The sequence below is a fragment of the Chiloscyllium plagiosum genome, chromosome 12 (genome assembly GCF_004010195.1).
Source record: "Chiloscyllium plagiosum isolate BGI_BamShark_2017 chromosome 12, ASM401019v2, whole genome shotgun sequence".
Classification (NCBI taxonomy): domain Eukaryota; kingdom Metazoa; phylum Chordata; class Chondrichthyes; order Orectolobiformes; family Hemiscylliidae; genus Chiloscyllium; species Chiloscyllium plagiosum.
This window is the reverse complement of record NC_057721.1, coordinates 2,685,903-2,709,474: the sequence shown is the minus strand read 5'-3', so window position 1 is coordinate 2,709,474 and position 23,572 is coordinate 2,685,903. Positions and strand designations below refer to the sequence as shown.

General features: G+C 43.7%; 1 protein-coding gene across 1 annotated transcript in view; it reads left to right on the top strand.

Moving 5' to 3' along the window:
* The first annotated feature begins 15,480 nt into the window (after nucleotides 1-15,480).
* The window catches only part of LOC122554901 (coagulation factor VII-like), a 37,542-nt gene continuing 29,450 nt past the window's right edge, over nucleotides 15,481-23,572 (top strand). The window contains exon 1 of the mRNA XM_043700287.1: nucleotides 15,481-15,598. Coding sequence (XP_043556222.1) covers nucleotides 15,529-15,598 — 70 coding nt within the window. The 5' untranslated portion in view covers nucleotides 15,481-15,528. The remainder of the gene's footprint in view (nucleotides 15,599-23,572) is intronic.

The window sequence follows — 23,572 nt, the reverse complement described above, 5'->3', positions numbered from 1 at the left end:
CTCCTGCTCCTTGGATGCTGCCTGACCTGCTGCGCTTTTCCAGCAACACATTTTCAGCTCAGTGTAGGAGGAATATCACTAGGTTCGCAACTCAGATGAATGCTCTGGGAACATGGGTTTAAATTCCACCACAGGAGCGAGTGAAATTCAAGTTTAGTTTATAAAATCTAGAATTTCAAAGGTCAGTGAGACCATAGAGCTATCATCAGTTGCTCTCAGGATCCACCTGGTTTACTAATATCCTTGAAAGAAGGAAATTGCCATCCTTACCTGGTCTGGCCTACATGTGACTCCAGACCCAGTTTGAGAGGGGCAGACTCCAGTTTGAGAGGGGCAATGAATTCTAGTCTTGCTATCTCAAGCAAGGATAGAGAAACAATTTTGACTTTCCTGGTATTTTATCCAGATCGAGTTTACCCACCTCCTCCTATTGTGTCTATTTAGTTTAGCGTGTTTGCACAACATTTCAGCCACTGTTCAGGTCAAGACTTCTCCGCTGGATTGCCTTTTCAATTTGGATTAGATGCCCGATAGTATGGAAACAGGCCGGTTGGCCCAACAAGTCCACACTGACCCTCCGAAGAGTAGCCCACCCAGACCCATTCCCCCCTACCCTGTATTTACCCCTAATGCACCTAACACTATTGGCAATTTAGCTTGGCCAATTCACCTTTTTAGACTGTGGGAGGAAACCAGAGCACCCGGAGGAAACCCACGCAGACGTGGGGAGAACGTGCAAACTCCCCACAGACAGTCACCTGAGGTAGGAATCGATCCCAGGTCCCTGACGCTGTGAGGCAGCAGTGCTAACCACTGAGCAACCGTACTGTGATTTGTTAATGACTATCACGCCCAGCGGTTCTGCTTTCACCCACCAGCATAGACACCTTCTCTGTATCTAGCCTGTCCTTTAAGATCTCTGACGTGTCCTCCTATAACTCTGACCCAACGCATAATGACAAGAATGGTCCTGCAATTACAAATGCTTCACAGAACATGGTGCAAGACATTGAAAGGAAAAGAGCATTTGCCTTCAGAGAGATGCAAAGCAAGCAGCACAATTTGAAGAACTTTCTTGAGCTGATTAAGCTTGTGTGACAGAGATTTTCAAAGCTCCTTCTTTTGCTTATAAATCAAGAATAGACTCAGCAAAATAATCAGTTTTATGTTTAAAACTTGCCACCACTTGATGAGGACTTCTACTCATCACAACGGTAGGAAGGCCACTTTCCATTACTTGGGGAGTCATCTCTGCAGTGTGGAAACAGGCCATCGAGTCAGCATGAATCTCTGAAAAACATCCCACCCAGGCCCATCCCATCTCTGTAACTCCGCATTTCCTGTGGCCAATCTGCCCTAGCCTGCACATCCACAGTTGGACCGTAGGGAGACACCCACGCAGCCACGGGGAGAATGTGTAGTATCCACACAGACAGTCACCTGAGGCTGGAATCAAACCCAGGTCCCTGGCGTCGTGAGGCAGCGTTACTAACCACTGAGCCACTGTGCTGCCCAAACATCCTCTGGCAGATCAAAAGGGTGAGCAACAGACTCCATTGGAGCCCAGGCTTGCTATTGGAGAAAGAATTTGGTGCAGTTTTGGGTTTAAAGTAAATGGGAAGCAATTCTGTTCGGTCCCGCAACTATTTCTCCAACGAAGATAACTTTAAATGATCCTCCCAGGGGGTTGAAACTCAGAATTCTTAAAGCTGCATTCTCATAATTTGGGTCCCAATTAATCTACTCACAATTGAATGGGAAGGTATGCCTAATATAATTGTTAGGAAACAAATTGCAGAACATTTGACTGAAATACCCTTTTGGAAAGGTGAGATGAGGAAAGAGCATTCCATTTCTATTCCTGCAGGTTAACATCCGACATTGACCCTCCCCGGTCCTGGGAAATTAATGCATTCAGAATATCAAAAGAAGGCGGTAAGCAATTAAGAGATACATGTATTTTATCAGCTCTTAAATCCAGCTGTCATAATTTAGTGAATAACTCAAATTAACAACTGTCATGTGTGTGTGCAGCAAATTTCAACCAACTTCAAGCCTCTATGCTATCACCTCAGCAAAAAGAAATTCACATCCCATAATGGTGTGGCAGATCTACAACCCAGGTCTCCAGTGAATATGTTGTCGATTTCAATTATTGATGCTATAGTGAACATATTAATGATATAGATCTCGGTGTGCAAGGGGACAATTTCAAAGTTTGCAAGTGACACTAAACTTGGAAGCATTGTAAGCTGTGAGGAGAACAGTGTAGAACTCCAAAAGGACATTGACAAGTTGGTGTAAGGATGGATAGGTGGCAGACAGCATTTTAGCCATGCGAGTGATCCATCTCAGCCCCCTCCAGTGATCCCCAACATTACATATACCAGTCTTGGTGGTGTGAGGTAGTTCACTTTGGAAGAAGTAACAGGACTGCAGAGTACTGGACTAATGGTAAAATGTTTGGACAGTGTAGATGAACTGAGAGATCTCTGTATCCATGTGCATAAATCCCTGAAAGTTGCCACCCAGGTTGATGGGGTTGTTAAGAAGGCATACGGTGTGTTAGCTTTTATTGGTAGAGGGATTGAGTTTCAGAGCCACGATAGTCATTCTTCAGCTGTACAAGACACTGGTGCGGCTGCACTTGGAGTATTGCGTGCAGTTCTGGTCACCGCATTATAGGAAGGATGTGAAAGCTTTAGGAAGGGTTCCGAGGACACTTACTAGGATGTTGCCTGGTATGAAAGAAAGGTCTTAAGAGGAAAGGCTGAGGGAACTGAGGCTGTTTTCGTTGGAGAGAAGAAAGTTGATAGGTGACTTAATCGAGACATATAAGATAATCAGAGGATGAAATAGGGTGGATACAGAGACCTTTTTGCTTGGATGGTGATGGCTAACACGAGCAGTGATAGATATAGGATAGATATTAGGGGTAGTTTCTTTACTCAGAGAGTAGTGGTGGCATAGAATGGCCTGCCTGCAACAGTGGAAGACACGCCAACTTTCAGGGCATTTAAATGGGCATTTGACATATGGATAATAATGGTGTAGGTTAGGTGGGCATCAGATTATTTCCACAGGTCAGCGCAACATTGAGGGCCGAAGGGCCTGTACTGTGCTGTAATGTTCTATGTTGTATGTTCTTCAGCTAATTCGATTCACTCCACATGATACTGCCTTTACCATAGCCATGGAGAGGAATAGGAGCAGACAGTGGGGGAGGGTAGATTATACTGCTATTAGACAGGAGCTGTGGAGTATTAATTGGAAACAATTGTTCTATGGGAAAGACACAACAGAAATATGGAGGCTGTTTAAGGAGCACTTGTTGTGAGTGTTGGTTAACTTTGTCCCACTGAGACAGGCAAGGAATGGTAAGGTGAAGGAGCCTTGGATGACAAGAGCTTCTCGCCAACAAGAAGAAGGAAACTTTCTTAAGATTGAGGAAGCAAGAATGTGGTACAGTTTTAGAGGATTAGAGGGTAGTTAGGAAAGAACTCAAAAGTGGACTGAAGAGAGCTAGGAGGGGGCACAAAAAAGTCTTGGTGGGAAGGATTAGGGAAAACCCAAAGGCATTCTACATTTACGTGAGGAATAAGAGAATAATCAGAGAGAGAGGGTAGGGCTGATCAGGGATAGTGGAGGGAACTAGTGCCTGGAGTCTGAAGGGGTAGGGGAGACCCTAAATGAATTTTTTGCTTCAGTATTCACCAGAGAGAGGGATCTTGTTGATAGTGAGAACACCATGGACCAGCTTAATAAGCTTGAAGAAATTGATATTAAAGATGTGGATGTGCTGGAAATTCTGGGAAGCATCAAGATAGTTAAGTCAGACCAGACACATCCAATGTTACAACAGGAAATGAGGAATGAGGTTGCTGCACCTCTGGCGATGATCTTTGCATCTTCACTCTCCGCGGGGGGCAGTTCCAGCTGATTGGAGGGAGGCAAATGTCGTTCCTTTGTTTAAGAAAGAGAATAGGGAAATTACTGGGAATTACAGACCAGTCAGTCTTAGGTCGGTGGTAAGCAAGTTGCTGAAAGGATTCTGAGAGATAGGCTTTATGACTATTTGGAAAAAACATAGATGATTAAAGATAGTCAGTCAGTCAGCAAACAAGGTTTTGTGAGGGGCAGGTCATGCCTCACAAGCCTTATTGAATTCTTTGAGGATGTGATGAGACAAGTTGACAAAGGTCGAGCAGTGGATGTAGTGTATGTGGATTTCAGTAAGGCATTTAATAAGGTTCCCCATGGTAGGCTCATTCAGAAAGTTAGGAGGTATGGGATACAGGGAAATGTGGCTGTCTGGATACAGAATTGGCTGGCCGAAGTAAGACAGCGGGTGATAGTGGATGGAAAGTATTCCACCTGGAGGTGGGTGACCAGTGGTGTCCCACAAGGATCTTTTCTTGGGCCTCTGCTCTTTGTAGTTTTCATAAATGTCTTGGATGAAGAAGTGGAAGGGTGGGTTAGTAAGCTTGCTGATGACTTTAAGGTCAGCAGTGTTGTAGATAGGGTTGGGAGCTATTGTAGGCTGCAACAAGACATTGACAAGATGCGGAGTTGTGCTGAGAAATGGCAGATGGAGTTCAATCTGGATAAATACAAACTGATTCATTTTGGAAGGACAAATGTGAATGCTGAATGCAAGGTTAAAGACAGGATTCTTGGCAGTGTGGAGGAACACAGATCCCTCAAAGTTGCCACCCAAGTTGATGAGGTTGTTAAGAAGGTGTGTGGTGTTTTGGCTTTCATTAACAAGGGGATTAAGAGCCGTGAGGTTTTGCTGCAGCTCTATAAAACTGTGGTTAGACCACACTTGGAATATTGTGTCCAGTTCTGGTTGCCTCTAGGAAGAATGTGAAAGCTTTAGAGAGGGTGCAGAGAAGATTTGTGTCAAGAGTGTGGTGCTGGAAAAGCACAGGAAGTCAGGCAGCATCCGAGGAGCAGGAGAATCAACGTTTCAGGCATAAGCCCTTAATCAGGAATGAAGCAGAGAAGATTTACCAGAATGCTGCTTGGAATGGAGGCCTTGTCTTATGAAGAGAGGTTGAGTGAGCCAGGGCTTTTCACACTGGAGAGAAGGAGGAAGAGAGGTGACTTGTTAGAGGTGTACAAGGTAATGAGAGGCATAGATAGAGTAGCTAGCCGGAGACTTTTCCCCAGGGCAGAAATGGCTGTCATGAGGAGTCATAATTTTAAGGTGATTGGAAGAAGGTATAGGGGAGGTGTCAGAGGTAGGTCCTTTACACAGAGAATGGTGCATGTGTGGAATGCACTGCCAGCGGTGGTAGTAGAGTCAGAGACATTAGTGACATTTAAGCAACTGCTGGACAAGCACATGGACGGCAGTAAATTGAGGGGTGTTGGTCTTAGATTAAGATAAATGCTTGGCACAACATTGTGGGCTGAAGGGCCTGCACTGTGCTGTACTGTTCTATGTTTTATATCAAGGAATAGTTGAAGACACTGGATACGGCAAAGGCAATGGGCCCTAACAACATCCCGGCAATAGTACTAAAGACTTGTGCTCCAGGACTTGCCACACCCCTAGCCAAGCTGTTCCAGTACACTTACCATACTGGCATCTATATGATATTGTGGAAAATTATCCAGGTATATCCTGTGCACAAATAAACAGGAAAAGTCCAATCATCCTATTACCACCCCATCCATCTATTCTCAATCATCAGTAAAGTGATGGAAGGTGTCACCAACAATGCTTTCAAGCAGCTCCTGCTCAGCAATAATCTGCTCAATGACGCCCAGTTTGTGTTCTTCTGGGGCCACTCAGCTCCTGACCTCATTACAGCCTTGGTTCAAACATGGACAAAAGAGCTGAATTCCAGAGGGAAGGTAAGTGTTAAAGCTCTTGACATCAAGACTGCATTCAACCGAGTGTGGCATCAAGGTGCCCTGGCAAAACCAGGATAATTGGGTATCAGGGGCAAACTCTCCAGTGTTTGGACTCACACCTGGCACACAGGAAAATAGCTGTGGGTTGTTGAGGTCAGTCATCTCAGCTTCAGGACATATCTGCAGGATAGTGTCCTAGATCCAACCATCTTCAGCTGCTTCATGATCTCCCTTCCATCATAAGATCAGAAGTGGGGATATTTGCAGATGATTGCAGAATATTCAGCAAAATGTGTGACTCTTCAGATACTGAAGCCGTCCATATTAAAATGCAACAAGATCAGGATAATATCCAGGCTTGGGCTGACAAATGGCAATTAACATTCGCATGACACAAATACCATGCTATGACAATTTCCTGTAACAGACAAACTAACCACCACCCCTTGACATTCAATGGTGTTGCCATCACTGAATCCTGGGGGTTATCATTGACTTGAAACTCAACACGTAAACACTGGCTACTAGAGCTGGTCAGAGGCTAGGAATACTGCGGCGAATAACTCACCTCCTGACTCCCCAAAGCCTGTCTAACGTCTACAAGGCACAAGTCAGGAGTGTGATGGAATACTCCCCACTTGCCTGGATGGGTGCAGCTCCAACAACATTCAACAAGCTTGATACCATCCAGGACAAAAATAGCCTGCTTCTTGATTGGCACCACATCCACAAGTATCCATTCCCTTTACCACTGACACTTAGTAGCAGCAGTATGTAATATCTACAAGATGCACTGCAGAAATTCACCCGAGATCCTGAGACAGCACCTTCCAAACCCATGCCCACTTCCATCCAGAAGGACAAGGGCAGCAGATACATGGGACACGACCCCCTGCAAGTCACCATCCCGACTTGGAAATGTACCTCCAGTCCTTCACTGTCACTGGGTCAACCCACAGCAGGTGGACTGCAGTGATTCAAGAAGGCAGCTCACTACCACCTTCTCAAGGGCAACTAAGGATGGGCAATAAATTCTGGCCCAGCCAGCGATGGCCACATCCCACAAATGAATTTAAAATAATGAGGTTCAACGCAGAGGTGATGCACATTGTTCCAAAAAACATTAGAATACTGTTTGGATTAGGGAGTACAATTCTAAAGGGGGTTCAGGAGCAGAGCGACATGGCTGTCCATGTTTACAGATCATTGAGGGTGGCAGGCCAAGTGGAGAGAGAAGTTAATAAAGTATACAGTGTCATCGGCTTTATTAATAGGTTAATCGAGGGACAAGAACAGGGAGGTGATGGCCTCGTGACATTAGCATGAGACTATTAATCCAGAGAGAAAGTGTTGGAGATCAGAGTCAAAGAATTCTGGCGTTTGAAGGGCTTATGTCAACAGTCCTGCTCCTCGGATGTGGCCTGACCTGCTTTGACTATTCATCCAGAGACCCAGTTAATATTCTGGAGACCTGGATTTGAATCACACTGTGGAAGATGGTGGAACTTGACTTCAATAAATATCTGGGACTAACTGTCTAATGTTGGAAAAAAACAGTTTAGTTCACTAAGGAAACTGCTGTCCTTGCTTTCTCTGGCCTACATTTGACCTCACAGTGATGCTCTTCACTCTGAACTGCCCTCTGAGTATATCAGAATGGGCAGTAAATGCAAGGCCAGTGATACCTACACCATGTGAATGAGTGTGATGTTGAATTTGTGACTCTCAGCTGAAATATTGTATACGGTTGTGGGTGCCACATAATGGGAAAACTGTGCGATACATTGGAGAGAGAAGATAAATTATTTGCAAGAATGGTTCCATGGATGAGAAACTTCAGTGATGACAATAGATTGAAGAGGGTGGGACTATTCTCCTTGGGAAGGAGGAGGCTGGGAGGAAATTTATAGAGGGTTTCAAAATCATGAGTGGGCTGAATAGAGAAAACAGGGAGAAGCTGTAATACTTGGAAAATTTTAAAAAATGAACAAAAGGGCATAGACTTGAAATGATGTGCAAATGATGCAAGGGTGACATGAGAAAATACTTTCTCACACTGGGAATAGTTAGGATATGGAATGCACTGCCACTAAATGTAGTCATAGAGTCATACAGCATGGAAACAGGTCCTTTGGCCCAATTAATCCACGTCAACCATGTTCCCAAACTTAACTAGTGCCATTTGCTTGCATTTGGCCTATATCCCTCCAAAGCTTTCCTGCACCCAAGTTCATGCACTTACCCAAAAGTCTTTTCAACGTTGTAACGGGACCCGCATCCCTCACGTTTCCTGGAAGTTCATTCCACACACAGGCCATGGAGTGCAGAGAATGCGACAGAGATATTACATGTGGAATTCCTTGAGCGTTCTCCATTAAAAGAGATTAAAGCAGAGCAGAATGGATTCCCTTAAGAATGAATTTAGATTACTAAAGTTCGTATTGATTAGGATGACAGTGCATTAGAATATACTGTATATAATGCATTAGAATATACTGTATATAATGCAGGAGTAATTCAGAGGAGAGCAAATGATATGAGAGCAGAGTAGATAAATGCAGATTAGGTTGAAATAGATTGCAATAGATAGTTGGAGTAGATTCATTGAGATTAGAATGGATTGGATCGAGTTAAGGAGTAGATTAGATGATTAAATTGGCAATCACTGAAGAACTTTGAAATTACATGCAACAACAAAATTCATATTAGCACACTTATCATGACAAAACACCCGAAAGTATATATAGAGTGTCATAGAGATGTACAGCACGGAAACAGACCCTTCGGTCCAACTCATCCATGCCGACCAGATATCCCAATCTAATCTAGTCCCATTTGCCAGCACTTGACCCATATCCCTCTAAGCCCTTCCTATTCATATATCCATCCAGATGCCTTTTAAATGTTGTAACTGTACCAGCCTCCACCACTTTTCTCTGGCAGCCTATTTCATACACGCACCACCCTCTGCGTGTAAAAGTTGCCCCTTGGGTGCCTTTTAAATCTTTCCCCTGTCACCTTAAAACTATGCTCTCTAGTTTTGGACTCCAATACCCTGTGAAAAAGACCTTGTTTATTCACCCTATCCATGCTCCTCATGATTTTATAAACATTTCTAAGGTTACCCACTCAGCCTCTGACACTCCAGGGAAAGTAGCCCATTCAGTCTCTCCCAATAGCCAAACCCTGCAGCAACATCCTTATCAATCTTTTCTGCACCCATTCAAGTTTACCAACATCCTTTCTATAGCAGGGAAACCAGGATTGAATGCAGTATTCCAAAAGTGGCCTAACCAATGTATTGTATACTCTGAACATAGCTCCCAATTCTTATACTCAGTGCCCTGACCAGTACTTTACTACTTCTACTTTACTACTTTGTCTACCTGTGACTTCACCTTCAAGGAACTGTGAATCTGTTCCCCAAGGTCTCTTTGTTGGCAACACTCCTCAGAACTTAATTACCAAGTATATAAGCCCTGCCCTGATTTGCCTTATCAAAGTGCAACACCTCACACTTATCTAAATTAAACTTAATCTGCCACTTCTTGGCCCATCTGACCAGGTCCTATTGTACTGTGAGATAACCTTCTTCACTGTTCACTATAGCACCAACCATGTCAATAATTTGCCGTCAATTCCATGGGCTTCTACCTTAGCAGTCTCCTTGTGTGGACTGTACAAAATACATTCTGGCTGTCCATATAAACAATATCCTTAGACATTCCCCTGTCCCTTCAAAATGTTCAGTGCGTTTTGTCAGGCATGAATCCATGTTGCGTCCCCCTGATTTATTGAAAATGTTCAAGGTTTTCAGTTACCCCTCCTTGATTATGGACGCCAACAATTTCCCCACCACAGATATTAGGTTAACTGGCTTGTAATTCCCTGGTTTTCCTCTGTTGCCCACCTTAAAAAGCAGAATAACATGCAATTTCCCAATGCCAAGGGTGACTCCTGCGTCTAGGGAACTCTGAAAGATTTTGCAAGGACACAATGTGCTCCCTTACTTCCTTTAACATCCTCGAATGGAAACTGAGGGATTTGTCACTCTTTAATTCTGTTGATTTCCTCATTACTGGTGTTTTACTTATGTTAATTTCATTCAGTTCCTTTCCCCAATCCACTATTGATTTCCTCAAGGTTCCCAGCATGTTATTCTTCTTTCACAACTGGAAGTACTGAGGCAAAGTAATTATTCACATTCCCATGTATCTGCTGAAACTTTGGAAATAGCATGCTTCCAGGGTTAGAATGCTGAGAGAATTATACTACCAGTACGGTTCTTACCAAGACTGATTTATACGTGTTTTCTTATTTCAAGAAGTATGCATTGCAAAGCCACTGATGATGAAGATAGATGACAGCATTTAGAATTCTCCAACGTGACCAGCTCTGTCGACTGGAAATTCCATTAAAGTGGACAAACCTTTCATCATGGATGTTCAAGACGAAGGATGCTACAATATATAACCTTGTGATCTCACCTAACTATCTTCACAATGTCCTATTCCATTGTCCCAATAGCTATTAAATGTTGACCATTCGAGAACTGATGTATTCTCCCATATGACCAAGTGACACATCAGCAGACAGTTACATAATTTGCTGCATTAAATAAAATGTTCTTATCATTTCCTATGGTTCCGTGTTGAATTCTGTTTGAAATCATTAAAATGCACTGTATCCTCAAGTCATGACTCTATTCTCTACTACAAGCCTGTCTAACTCAGCCTTGAGTAACCCCAATAGACCCAGCCTCTACTCTCATGAGGGTTCAGAATTTCCCAAGCTAATTCAAGACAACTTTTCAGAAAAAAGAAACTGAATGACACTAATAGTTCCGAAATTGAACATGTTAGATATAAAAATACCATGTGGGGCGGCACGGTGGCTCAGTGGTTAGCACTGTTACCTCACAGCGCCAGGGACCTGGTTTGATTCCCACCTCAGACGACTGTCTGTGTGGAGTTTGCACATTCTCCCCATGTCTGCGTGGGTTTCCTCCCACAATCCAAAAAGATGTGCAGGCCAGGTGAATTGGTCATGTTAAATTGACCATAGCGTTAGGTGCATTAGTCGGGGTAAATATAGGGTAGGGGAATGGGTCTGGGTGGGTTACTCTTCAGAGGGTTGGTGTGGACTTGTTAGGCTGAAGGGCCTGTTTCCATACTGTAGGTAATCTAATCATGTGATCTGTTGCTGTTTTCAAACAGTGAGACTGAAATATTTCAGGGGTGTTACACAATCAGGAAAACACTCAAGAGTGAAGTCAGGATATAGATCGAGAGAGGGAACAAGGGAGTGAAAGAAAGAGAAAATGAGATGGTGGTCCGAGCTCTCCTCCTGGATAATTGAAGTTAAAAATCACACAACACTAGGTTATAATCCAATAGGTTTAATTGGAAGCACTAGCTTTCGGAGTGACGCTCCTTCATCAGGTGATCAGGAGCGTCGCTCCGAAAGCTAGTGTGCTTCCAATTAAACCTGTTGGACTATAACCTGGTGTGGTGTGATTTTTAACTTTGTACACCCCAGTCCAACACCGGCATCTCCAAATCATGGATAATTGAAGTATGAGTTAAGCCCCCAAGTTCCTTTGTTCCTGCACATGTGTATTTGTACAGTTCTCTTTCCAAGATGCACCACTCCCATTTGTCAGCATTTCGATAAATCTACTATGTGTCTCTCTGATTCACCAGACTTCTTAAACTTTACTGAAAAATGTGGCTAATCTCTTCACTCCTTACCTCTGTGAAATTACCCCTTGTGAACCCAAGTCCAGGTCACAAATATATATAGGATAGAGCAGTGTCGAATACAAACTCAAAGGTAGGTACAGTGCAAGTTTATATGCTCAGGTTGGCATCTCTTGTTGGGTCACCCTGTCATTGTCTCCCTCTCTCAATCTGAAGATCAAAGGAAGTGATTGGTTCAGAGAGATTAATAGAGAATGGATTTGGGGTGGGATACTCCTTGGAGGGTCAGTGTGGACTTGTTGGGCCAAAGGGCCTGTTTCCACACTGTGGGGATTCTATGCAGGGATTCAGTGATAAAATAGAGAAAGAGATAGGGATTGAGCAATTAAAATGGGGAGGAAATAGAGAAATAAGGAAGAGAGAAATCATCAGAAAAAGCCTCTTTTCACTTTCTTTCTCTTTCTCCCCTCTCTGTCCCAATGTTTCACTCTCTATACCTCACACTTTTACATCTATGGCTGATGTGAAGCTTGAAAGCATTTTGCACCAAGAGAAGTCTGGGGTAGAACTTCAAAGTGACATGGACAGACCGATGTAATGGGCAGACAAGGATCTGATGCAACTCAGTACAGGGAAATGTGGACCAATTCATTTTGGTGGGTGTTATGGCTGTGGTACAAGGAGTGCACTGATAACCAAAATTCACCAATCCACCAGTCGCAGTGTCAGTGCAAATATATTGATTCAAAAACCACAATGACTAATAGCATCATTTTCGTTCAACCATCCAGAACAAAAGGAACCTGGCCTGATTTCTTTAATGAACTCAAAATAAAGCATATGTTAGAAAACAAAATTTATTAGTAAAGAATGCTGTTTAATATTGAAACTATACTCTGAAATTAAAACTAGATCCCCTAAGTCCACACGCAGACAAACACAGCACACAAAAATAGTTTCTGCAGCGGCCATTTTAAAAAGAAAATAAAGTACAAAAGGGACGAATCACTACTACTCAAGCTTCCAGGAAATAAAAGATAAAATGTGATGAAGTCTCATAGAGTTATACAGCACAGAAACAGATCTTATGGTCTAACCAGTCCATGCAGACCATAACCCCAAACTCAACTAGTCCCACCTACCTGCATTTGACCCACATCCCTCCAAACCTTTCCTTTTTGTTAACTTATCCAAATGTCTTTTAAATATTGTAACGATACATGTAACCACCAATGCCTCTGTCATTTCATTCCAAGCTGTTACCATACGGGGTAAACCCTTCTTGCTAATTTAAACCAGACACACAGAAAAACTCACCTCACCTCATAATCTGTTGAAGTACGAGTGGCAAAGGACTACCAAATGCCACTATTTAAAGAAAAAAATAACAATTTATTCTTTAACTCCAAGAAAAGACAAGAGAACTTTAACCAACAACTAGCAACATTGTAAGCCTCCTTTGTCTGATTGGTTTATCTACCTCCCACCCCCCACTCTACAACAATACATTGATCTGATAAAACCCACCCCAATTAAGTTTAATTAAAAAATCAAATTTAAAAACCAGTCAGCTTTTGGTCTCCCCTTTGTATTTTCCTCTGGAGATTTCTCTGGGTCTTTTCTTCGGTCTTCTGCTTGACAAATATGACATGAAAACCTACCTTCCACAGGGCAATTCTGTAGGCCATATGGTGCTCTTTGCTACTCTGACTGACTGTTCAAATTACCCGATTTCTATACCCCAAAACATCGGACCATCTCATTGGCTTGATGTCATCAAAACAGTAAAATTCAAATTCAATTGGATTTTGTTTTCTTGGGCCATAATTTAAACTGATTGGCCAAATTTGAATTTGTTGTGTACCATGGCAACTCAGCTCCAGCTATTTGTTTCACAGCCAAATGTTACAATTTTAAATTTCTTAGCACACCTATGCTTGTTATAGGCAAAAGTGAGGACTGCAGATACTGGAAAGCAGAGTTTAGATTAGTATGGTGCTGGAAAAGCACAGCAGGTGAGGCAGCATCCGAGGAGCAGGAAAATCGACATTTCGGGCAAAAGCCCTTCATCAGGTTCCTGACGAAGGGCTTTTGCCCAAAACGTTGATTTTCCTGCTCCTCGGCTCTATGCTTGTTATGTCTGTGCCAGCTTTCACTCTCTCTTAAAGGTACAGTACACATCTACAACATCATGACAAAACATCAAACCACAGTTCGTATGAAAAAGTTGCCTCTCTTGTCTTTTCTTGAATCTTTTCCGTCTCACATTGAAAATGTACCCCCCAGCTTTGAATGCCCCACCCTTGGGAAAATACCTTTATCATCACCTTTTCTGTGCTGTCACATAAATCTCAATAAGATCACCCCTCAACCTCCCACTCTTCAGTGAAAAAAAAAGTCCCAGTCTATTTTTATATCTCAAACCCTACATTCAGGGCAATATCCTGGTAAATCCTTTCCAGACTCCCCCTATAGCAGGGCAATCAGAGCTGCACACAATCCTTCAGAAGAGGCTTTGCTAACATCCTCAACTTCAAAATGATGTCCCAACTCCTGTACTCCAAGGTCTGAGCAATGAAGGCAAGAGTGCTCAGTGCCTTCTTAACTACACAGTTTACATGTGATGCAAACTTCAAAGAATTAGATATCCCCAGATTGATCTGTTCTACAACACTACCTCATGGATCTCTTGTCAGAGAAGGTGAATTGCTGCCAACCAAACACTAATGATCGAAATCTATTTTTGGTTCCAAAAAACTTGGAAAAGAGTCCTTGGTCTTATTTTTTTGCTTTTACCAAGTAGACAGAAATGCTGGTTTATGGAAAATTATTGGTGTGGTCTGAGCACAAGCTGGTTTGACTAACTGACTGTCTTGATTGATTACAGAGTGTAACGCGAGCTATTCAAAACAGAGCCGATTTCTTCACATGACAGTATCAGTTGACACGTTGTCACGTTAGCGTCATCACATCGCTCTCTTAAAGGAACATCCTTGTTGGATCATCGCTAGCTGCAATATCACAACAGAAACTGAACAGAAGTAAACCATTCGGCCCATCAAGCCTGCTTTGTCATTCAATATGATCATGGGCTTCATCTCCACTTTCCAACCTGCTCCCCATCAACCTTGATTTCTTGAAAGGACAAAAGCCCCAGCGTGAAATATGTTCAACAATGAAGCATTTGGCACTTCCAAAGATTCACAATCCTTTCAGATGAGAAATTCCTCCTAGCCATAGTCTGAAATATATTTTAGATTCCCCCAAACAGGGGAAAATAATCTCTCAGCACCCAAGCAATTTTGCCTTTAACCAAAATCCTGAACATGTCAATGAGATAACCTTTCTAAGTTCCTGAGAATATAGATAGAATCCCTATATTGTAGAAGAAAGCCATTCAGCCCATCAAGACTGGAGCAACCCTTTGGAGAGCATCCCTTCCAGAACCACCCTCCCTGTAACTCCACGCTCACCGTGGCTATTCTCCCTCACCTATCTCTGGACACTACGCAGGATGCACTATGTCCAATCCACCTCGCCTGCACATCTTTGGACTGTGGTAAGAAACTGGACCACTCAGAGGTAACCCATGCAGACATGGGAGCAATGTGAAAGCTCCTCGCAGACAGTCACCCAGGGGTGGAATGAAAGCTGTGTCCCTGGCGCTATGAGGCAGCAATGCTAATCACTGAACCCATGCCCGCCCTTTCCCCCCTCTCCAAGCCCCTGAGTTCCTTGCATTTGTTGGTGAGGTTGGGGCTGGTGTGGTATCAGCATAAGCTAACCACCGGACCATTCTGTTAGAATAAGATAACAGCACTTATGTAATTGTCAGTCTTTGTTAGGGTGAAGTACACTATCAGATCAATGTGCTCTTGTACAAAGCCTCCCCTCTGTACTTTGACCGTTAGATTTCTGTTTATTTTGTGGTCAAATCCTCAGCAAAACGGCGTCTGTCAATCCAATCATGGCTCTTTCTCGCATCACTGTGCTCGTTTCCTTTATGCTTCAGATGTTCTGGGTCACCCACTCTGCAGGTAGGTAACTCATTCAAAACTCAGGGATCAGCAGATTACTGTCACCAACCATTCTCACCCAGAAAGCACAAATCATTACAAGGGTCGCGGCTCCTTTCTCTTTTACACTGATTTTGTTCAATCTGAAAGGACACTGGTAGTTGCTCGACAGGAGCTGTTTCGTGTATTCTAGGGTGCCCCTGTTTGGGACAAGTGAGCAGATTGGAAGAGAGCTTACTTTCAAAGTTGAGGACGTGTTGGGTGGGGTCAACGCAGAGAGGCTGCTTCCTCCTGCAGTCCTGGTCTCCAAATGGTCACGTATGGGAAAACAGCAAAGTGTAATAACGTGAAAGGTTGCTCCCTGGAGAACAGCCAAGCTCCGACAGGGTGGATTGAAGAAGATAAAAGCCCCTGTAATTGAAGGGTCAGTGGCAGTATGGATACGCAAGGAGTAGAAAGCAGACAATGTGGTGAAGGAATGAAAAAATGCCAGGGATCTTCAGGATCTCAGACAGCACTGTCTAGAGAGAAGCCAAATAAACTGATTCAGTGATGAAGTGGGCTTGAGGAGTGGTAACCTCATGCTCAGTGCCACTTTACCCCTTCATTTGTTTAAGCAAAGAGAGACCTGCAGGCTTTGAGAGAAGATCGCCAGCAGACAGGAAGTGCATTAGGTGAGTGTGATGTTCGGGTGATGGGAGTACAGTTGGGTGCCAGAGAGGTGGGGAATTCAAATTTGAATTAGCTTTATTGTCACATGCATGCATATGAGTACAGTGAACGGTTTACAAGTCACCTATTATGGCACCATCTTAGGCACCAAACCACTTGGGGTCAGATTGTTAAGTACAAATTCTTAAGGGAAAAGGTTAGCAATATAAAGTACAGAAATAAATGATCAAATTAGAGAAATAAGAGATCAGAATAATAGCTGTTCCAACCCAGACTTCACCTAGAGGTCAGGAATGCCAGGAGTCGAAGTCTGCTCTGAAACCGTGAGCTCGAGTCCACATTGAGGCCGGGGGTCTGCACTGGCTTTCACCCCAGACATCCCTGATGCCATCTGAGGATGGGAGGTAAAAGGAAAAAGAAATGAAAATGTGAAATGGGAGAGAAAAAGGAAAAGAAATGGACGCAGTGGACAACATACTCCATTGCCATGTGGTGTCCATTGGGTGACAAGTACACAATGGGTAGAGGGTCAGGGGGTGGAGTGCTAGAGTTCTGTGCGTGGGGTACAGGTGTTGGGGGGGTGGGGGAGGTGGATGGGTGCAGATGAGGCCTGGAGTGGGGCAGTGTGTCAGAAGTGAGCAAGGGGAAAACTGGGTGCTCATGTTGGATCGAGGGCATACAGAGATAGAGAGCGGCTTGTTAGCTCAGGGTCTGCATGAGGTATAGACAGGAACCATACCTTACGAGCATGGTGGGAGGGATGGCTGAACACTTCTTCAGGAGTTAGATGGTGTGTTTAACAAATCTACCTTTTCCTGAGTAGTTATTTATCTAATTTGATCAGAACCTTCTGAATTCTTTTAATTTATAAGAAGAATTTCAGAGGCTCCTAGATGGCAAAGAATTACCCAGCAGAAAATTTAATTCCCCAGGCAGTCCCTTCAGAGTCCTCTCTGACATGGACTCTTCCCTTTACTCACCTCCCTTCTACATTGCAACAGCAACTGAATGTTGTTTCACGTCTGAGGGATTGGATTTACATGTATTCGGAAACGCAAGGACTTATTTGGGACAGTGAACATGGCTTTGCACATGGGAAACTGTGTCTCAAAAACTTGATTGAGTTTTTTGAAGAAGCAATGAAGAGGATTGATGAGGGCAGAGCAGTGGACGTGATCTACATGGACCTCAGTAAGGCATTCGACAAGTTTCCTCATGGTAGACTGATGGCATTCGACAAGTTTCCTCATGGTAGACTGGTTAGTAAGGTTAGATCACATGGAATATGAGGAGAACTAGCCACATGGATGCAAAATTGGTTTGAAGACAGAGAATGGTGGTGAGACTTGAGGCCTGTGACCAGTGGTGTGCCGTAAATATCAGTGATGGGTCCACTGCTTTTTGTCATTTAAATAAATGATCTGGATGTGAATATAGGAGGCATAGTAAGTAAGTTTGCAGATGACATTAAAATTGTGGCATAGTGGACAGCGAAGAAGGTTATTTCAGAGTACAACAGAACCTCGATCAGATGGGCCGAGGAGTGGCAAATGGAGTTTGATCTAGATAAATGTGAGGTGCTAGGTTTTGGTAGGGCAAACCAGGACAGGACTTATACACTTAATGGTAATGTTGCTGAACAAAGGGAATAAGGGTTATAATTCCTTGAAAGTGGAGTTGCGGGTAGATGGGGTAGTGAAGAAGACATTTGATAGACTTGCCTTTATTGATCATTGCACTGAGTTTTGGGGTTGGGAGGTCATGTTGCAGTTGTACAGGATATTGTTTCGGCCACCTTTGTAATATTACATTCAGTTCTGGTCTCCCTGCTATTGGAAAGATGTTGTTAAACTTGAAAGGGTTCAGAAAAGATTTACAAGGATGTTGCCAGGGTTGGAGGGTTTGAGCTGGGAGAGGCTGAACAGGCTGGGGCAGTTTTCCCTGGAGCGTCAGAGGCAGGGGGATGACCTTATAGAGGTTTACAAAATCATGAGGGGCAGGGATAGGGTAAATAGACAAGGTCTTTTCCCTGGGGTGGGAGAGTCTAGAGATCATAGGTTTGAGAAGGGAAAGATATAAAAGGGACCTAAGGTGTAAACTTTTCACACGGAGGGCTGTGCATGGATGGAATGGTTTGTCAGAGGAAGAGGTGGAGGTTGGTACAATTACAGCATTTTAAAGGCATCTGGATGGGTACATGAAAGGAAAGGGTTTAAAGGGATATGGGCCATCTGCTGATAATAGGACTAGATAATTTAGGATATCTGGTCAGCACGGACGAGTTGGGCCAAAAGGTCTGTTTCCATGCTATACAGGTCTTTGATTCTATGCCTCTATAAATAGTTTCATGATTTTTTTAACAATTCTATCAAATCTTCTCCCTACCTCCGAGCTCCATATAACTGAGGTCCTCCATTGTCAGAACCATTCAATCTAATATCCTCTGTACCCTCTCTGCAGCATTCGCACCCTTCCTATTGCTACCTAAAAATGAGACCTAATATCTTTTTCTTTTAAATATTCTGTTTTTTCTGTTAATTAAACGAAGGATCCTGATACGATGGTATGGATTCTCTGCTGCTTGAAGCTTCAAGCTCCAAGAAAGATGAACTTGATCTTATTAAATTCTGCAGGCTGTTGGTGGAGACCAGGCAGCTGCTCAGGGTGGATCTCACCAGTTCCTCGGCTATCTTACATGTCTATCTGGTTATTCACCCTGTCCATGCCCCTCATGATTTTATAAACTTCAGTAAGTTTATGCCTCAGCCTCTGACACTTCAGGAAAAACAGCCCCAGCCTGTTCAGCCTCTCCCTGTAGCTCAGATCCTCCAACCCTGGCAACATCCTTGTAAATCTTTTCTGAACCCTTTCAAGTTTAACAACATCTTTCCTCTAGCAGGGAGACCAGAATTGAATGCAGTATTTTAAAAGTGGCCAAACTAATGTCCTGAACAGCCACAACATGACCTCCTATACTCAATGCACTGACCAATAAAGGCTAGCATACCAAACGCCTTCTTCACTATCCTATCTACCTGCGACTCCACTTTCAATGAGCTATGAACCTGCACTCCAAGGTCTCTTTGTTCAGCAACACTCCCCAGGACCCTTTGACAGAGTGCACGTAGGGAACTCATTACCATTGACAGAAATCATTACCATTACCATTGTGTTGGCAATTAGAGGGAAACAAGAAATAGTATAAGCAAATAAAAGATACACAACATGCTCTCATCATCTGGCATGCTGGTACTGTTTAAAATGGCAGTTGCAGGTTCAATATTAGCTTCCAAAAGAAGATTGGGTAAAAAATATATAGGCCTGCGGAGAAGCAACAGGGGTGCAGGGATGTCAAAGTGCTGACACAAGCTTGATAGATCAAATGGTCTTCTGTACTATGACTCTAAGACTGTGGATGAAGGAAGAGTTGGGGGACATAAATTTCAGGCAGTTACTAATAATTCCAATAACAAAATGGGGAGAATAGACTTCACTCAAGGAAGGGAAAACTATACCACAGGGATTGCTTGAATGTTGGTGTGGAGTTTTCAATACAGAAGCCATTCCATGTGAAACAGTACTGGATGCAACAAAACCTACACTCTGGCTGCAGCACTGAAGACCCGTGCTCCAGAATTAACTGCAGCCGAAACCCACCACTGCACCTAAATCAGACCATTCCAGGAACCTACTTAGCAACGTGAAATATTCTTCAGGCATTGCATGTCCTCCAAGATACTGGAGAGACTCAATCTGGCCATTAGCTTGTGGAGTTTTATTGGTCAGAGTATTGAGTACAGGAGTTGGGAGGTCATGTTGCGGCTGTACAGGACATTGGTTAGGCCACTGTTGGAACATTGCGTGCAATTCTGGTCTCCTTCCTATTGGAAAGATGGTTGTGAAACTTGAAAGGGTTCAGAAAAGATTTACAAGGATGTTGCCAGGGTTGGAGGATCTGAGCTACAGGGAGAAGCTGAACAGGCTGGGGCTGTTTTCCCTGGAGCACAATTGAGAAAATGGCTGCAAGGTCGCAACTACGGAGTGAGGGGCCTGCAACACAGAAAAGATCATCAAGGTGTGGGCAAAATCACAAATCGGAGGGGACTTTGAGGCATAACGTGTTTGAAGAATTTATGCATTGGGAAACTGAAGAGGTTGTGAGTCATTGGGAAGGTCACCATAGTTAAGACCATAAGACATAGGAGTGGAAGTAAGGCCATTCGGCCCATCGAGTCCACTCCGCCATTCAATCATGGCTGATGCGCATTTCAGCTCCACTTACCAGCGTTCTCCCCGTAGCCCTTAATTCCTCTAGACAACAAGAATCTATCAATCTCGGCCTTGAAGACATTTAGCGTCCCGGCTTCCACTGCACTCCGTGGCAATGAATTCCACAGGCCCACCACTCTCTGGCTGAAGAAATGTCTCCGCATTTCTGTTCTGAAATGACCCCCTCTAATTCTAAGGCTGTGTCCACGGGTCCTAGTCTCCACGTTTAACTGAAACAATTTCCTAGCATCCACCTTTTCCAAACCATGTATTATTTTGTACGTCTCTATTAAGTCTCCCCTTAATCTTCTAAACTCAAACGAATACAATCCCAGTATCCTCAGCCATTCCTCATATGTTAGACCTGTCATTCCAGGGATCATCCGTGTGAACCTCCGCTGGACACGTTCCAGTGCCAGTATGTCCTTCCTGAGGTGTGGGGACCAAAACTGGACACAGTACTCCAAATGGGGCCTAACCAGAGCTTTATAAAGTCTTAGTAGTACATCTCTGCTTTTATATTCCAACCCTCTTGAGATAAGAGACAACATTGCATTCGCTTTCTTAATCACGGACTCAACCTGCATGTTTACCTTTAGAGAATCCTCGACTAGCACTCCCAGATCCCTCTGTACTTTGGCTTTACTTGTATCATCGGCAAACTTCGCTAGAATGCCCTCGGTTCCCTCATCCAAATCATTAATATATATTGCGAACAGCTGTGGCCCCAGCACCGAACCCTGCGGGACACTGCTCGTCACCGGCTGCCATTCTGAAAAAGGACCTTTTATCCCAACTCTCTGCCTTCTGTTAGACAGCCAATCCTCAATCCGTCCCAGCAGCTCACCTCGAACACCATGGGCCCTCACCTTGCTCAGCAGCCTCCCGTGTGGTACCTTATCAAAGGCCTTTTGAAAGTCTAGATAGGCCACATCCACTGGGTTTCCCTGGTCTAACCTACTTGTTACCTCTTCAAAAAATTCCAACAGGTTTGTCAGGCATGACCTCTCTTTACTAAATCCATGTTGACTTGTTCTAATCAGACTCTGCTCTTCCAAGAATTTAGAAACCTCATCCTTAATGATGGATTCTCGAATTTTACCAACAACCGAGGTTAAGCTGATTGGCCTATAATTTTCCATCTTTTGCCTTGATCCTTTCTTGAACAAGGGGGTTGCAACAGCCATCTTCCAATCATCCGGGACCTTTCCTGATTCCAGTGACTCTTGAAAGATCTCAACCAATGCCTCTGCTATTTCCTCAGCCACCTCTCTCAGAACTCTAGGATGTATCCCATCGGGGCCAGGAGATTTATCAATTTTAAGACTTTTTAACTTTTCTAGCACTATCTCTTTCGTAATGGCAACCATACTCAACTCAGCCCCGTGACACCCTTTAATTTTTGGGATATTACTCATGTCTTCCACTGTGAAAACTGACGCAAAGTACTTGTTAAATTCTCCTGCTATTTCCTTATCTCCCATCACTAGGCTTCCTGCATCAGTTTGAAGTGGCCCAATGTCTACTTTAATTGGGAGTTGATTGGGAGTTGCTTTAATCTGAGAAGACGGAAGTGGTGGAGATAACTTCTTGCATTTTTCTTGGCCCACACACAGTGCTGAAAGGCACTTAACTGGTAACTGTTCAATCCAAAAGCCCACAAAAACACTTGAAGTACACGGACTAATTTGTACATTGAAATAACTGCCCACTCTCTGGAAATCAGATTAGTCATCAACTAAAAGTACCCGCAGTAGAGGCAGCTTGTGTTTCAGCTTGTTGGAAGTTTGCAGAACACTTCTGACCATTGCCAACTGTCTAAAAGATACACTCCCATGGTTTTACACAAACAAACCTGATCTAGACACAGGAGTTCAAATCCCACTGCAGTAACTGGGAAATTTTGTTGAGAGTGGCACAGTGGCTCAGTGGTTAGCACTGCTGTCTCACAGCACCAGGGACCTGGGTTTGATTCCAGCCTCGGTTGACTGTCTGTGTGGAGTTTGTACATTCTCCCCATGGCTGTGGAGGTTTGCTCCCCTTTCCTCCTACAGTCCAAAGATGTTTTAGATTAGGTTAGATTACCTTCGGTATTAAAATGTGCAGGTTAGGGTGGATTGGCCATGTTAAATTGCCCATAGTGTTCATGGATATGTAGGTTATGTGCATTAGTCAGGAATAAATGTAGAATAGTAGGGTAGGGGAATGGGGCTGGGTGGGTTACTCTTCAGAGGGTCAGTGTGAACTTGTTGGGCCACTGTAGGGATTTTATGATTCTAACCTTCAATGATAACCTGATGAAGACACAAGCCAAGAATAACGATCCTTCCAATTCCAGAGGGCAAGCCTAAATCTAAACCATATGAAACAAACGATGGACAATTGTTTGCAGTTCTGAGCACCATCTATTATGCAGGATGCAGTCAACCCTCCCCAAGGTCATAGAATCACAGAGATGTACAGCATGGAAACAGACCCTTCGGTGTAAACCCTCCATGCCGACCAGATATCCCAACACATCTAGTCCCACCTGACAGCACCCGGCCCATATCCCTCCAAATCCTGCCTATTCATATACCCATCCAAATACCTCTTAAATGTTGCAATTGTACAAGCCTCCACCACATCCTCTGGCAGCTCCATACACATACCACCCTCTGTGTGAAAAAGTTGCCCCTTAGGTCTCTTTTATATCTTTCCCCTCTCACCCTAAACCTATACCCTCTAGTTCTGGACTCCCCGACCCCAAGGAAAAGACTTTGTCTATTTATCCTATCCATGCCCCTCATAATTTTGTAAACCTCTACAAGTTCACCCCTCAGCCTCCGACGCTCCAAGGAAAACAGCCACAGCCTGTTCAGCATCTCCCTGTAGCTCAGATTCTCCAACCCTGGCAACATCCTTGTAAATCTTTTCTGAACCCTTTCAAGTTTCACAACCATCTTTCCAATAGGAAGGAGACCAGAATTGCACGCAATATTCCAACAGTGGCCTAACCAATGTCCTGTACAGCCGCAACATGACCTCCCAACTCCTGTACTCAATACTCCGACC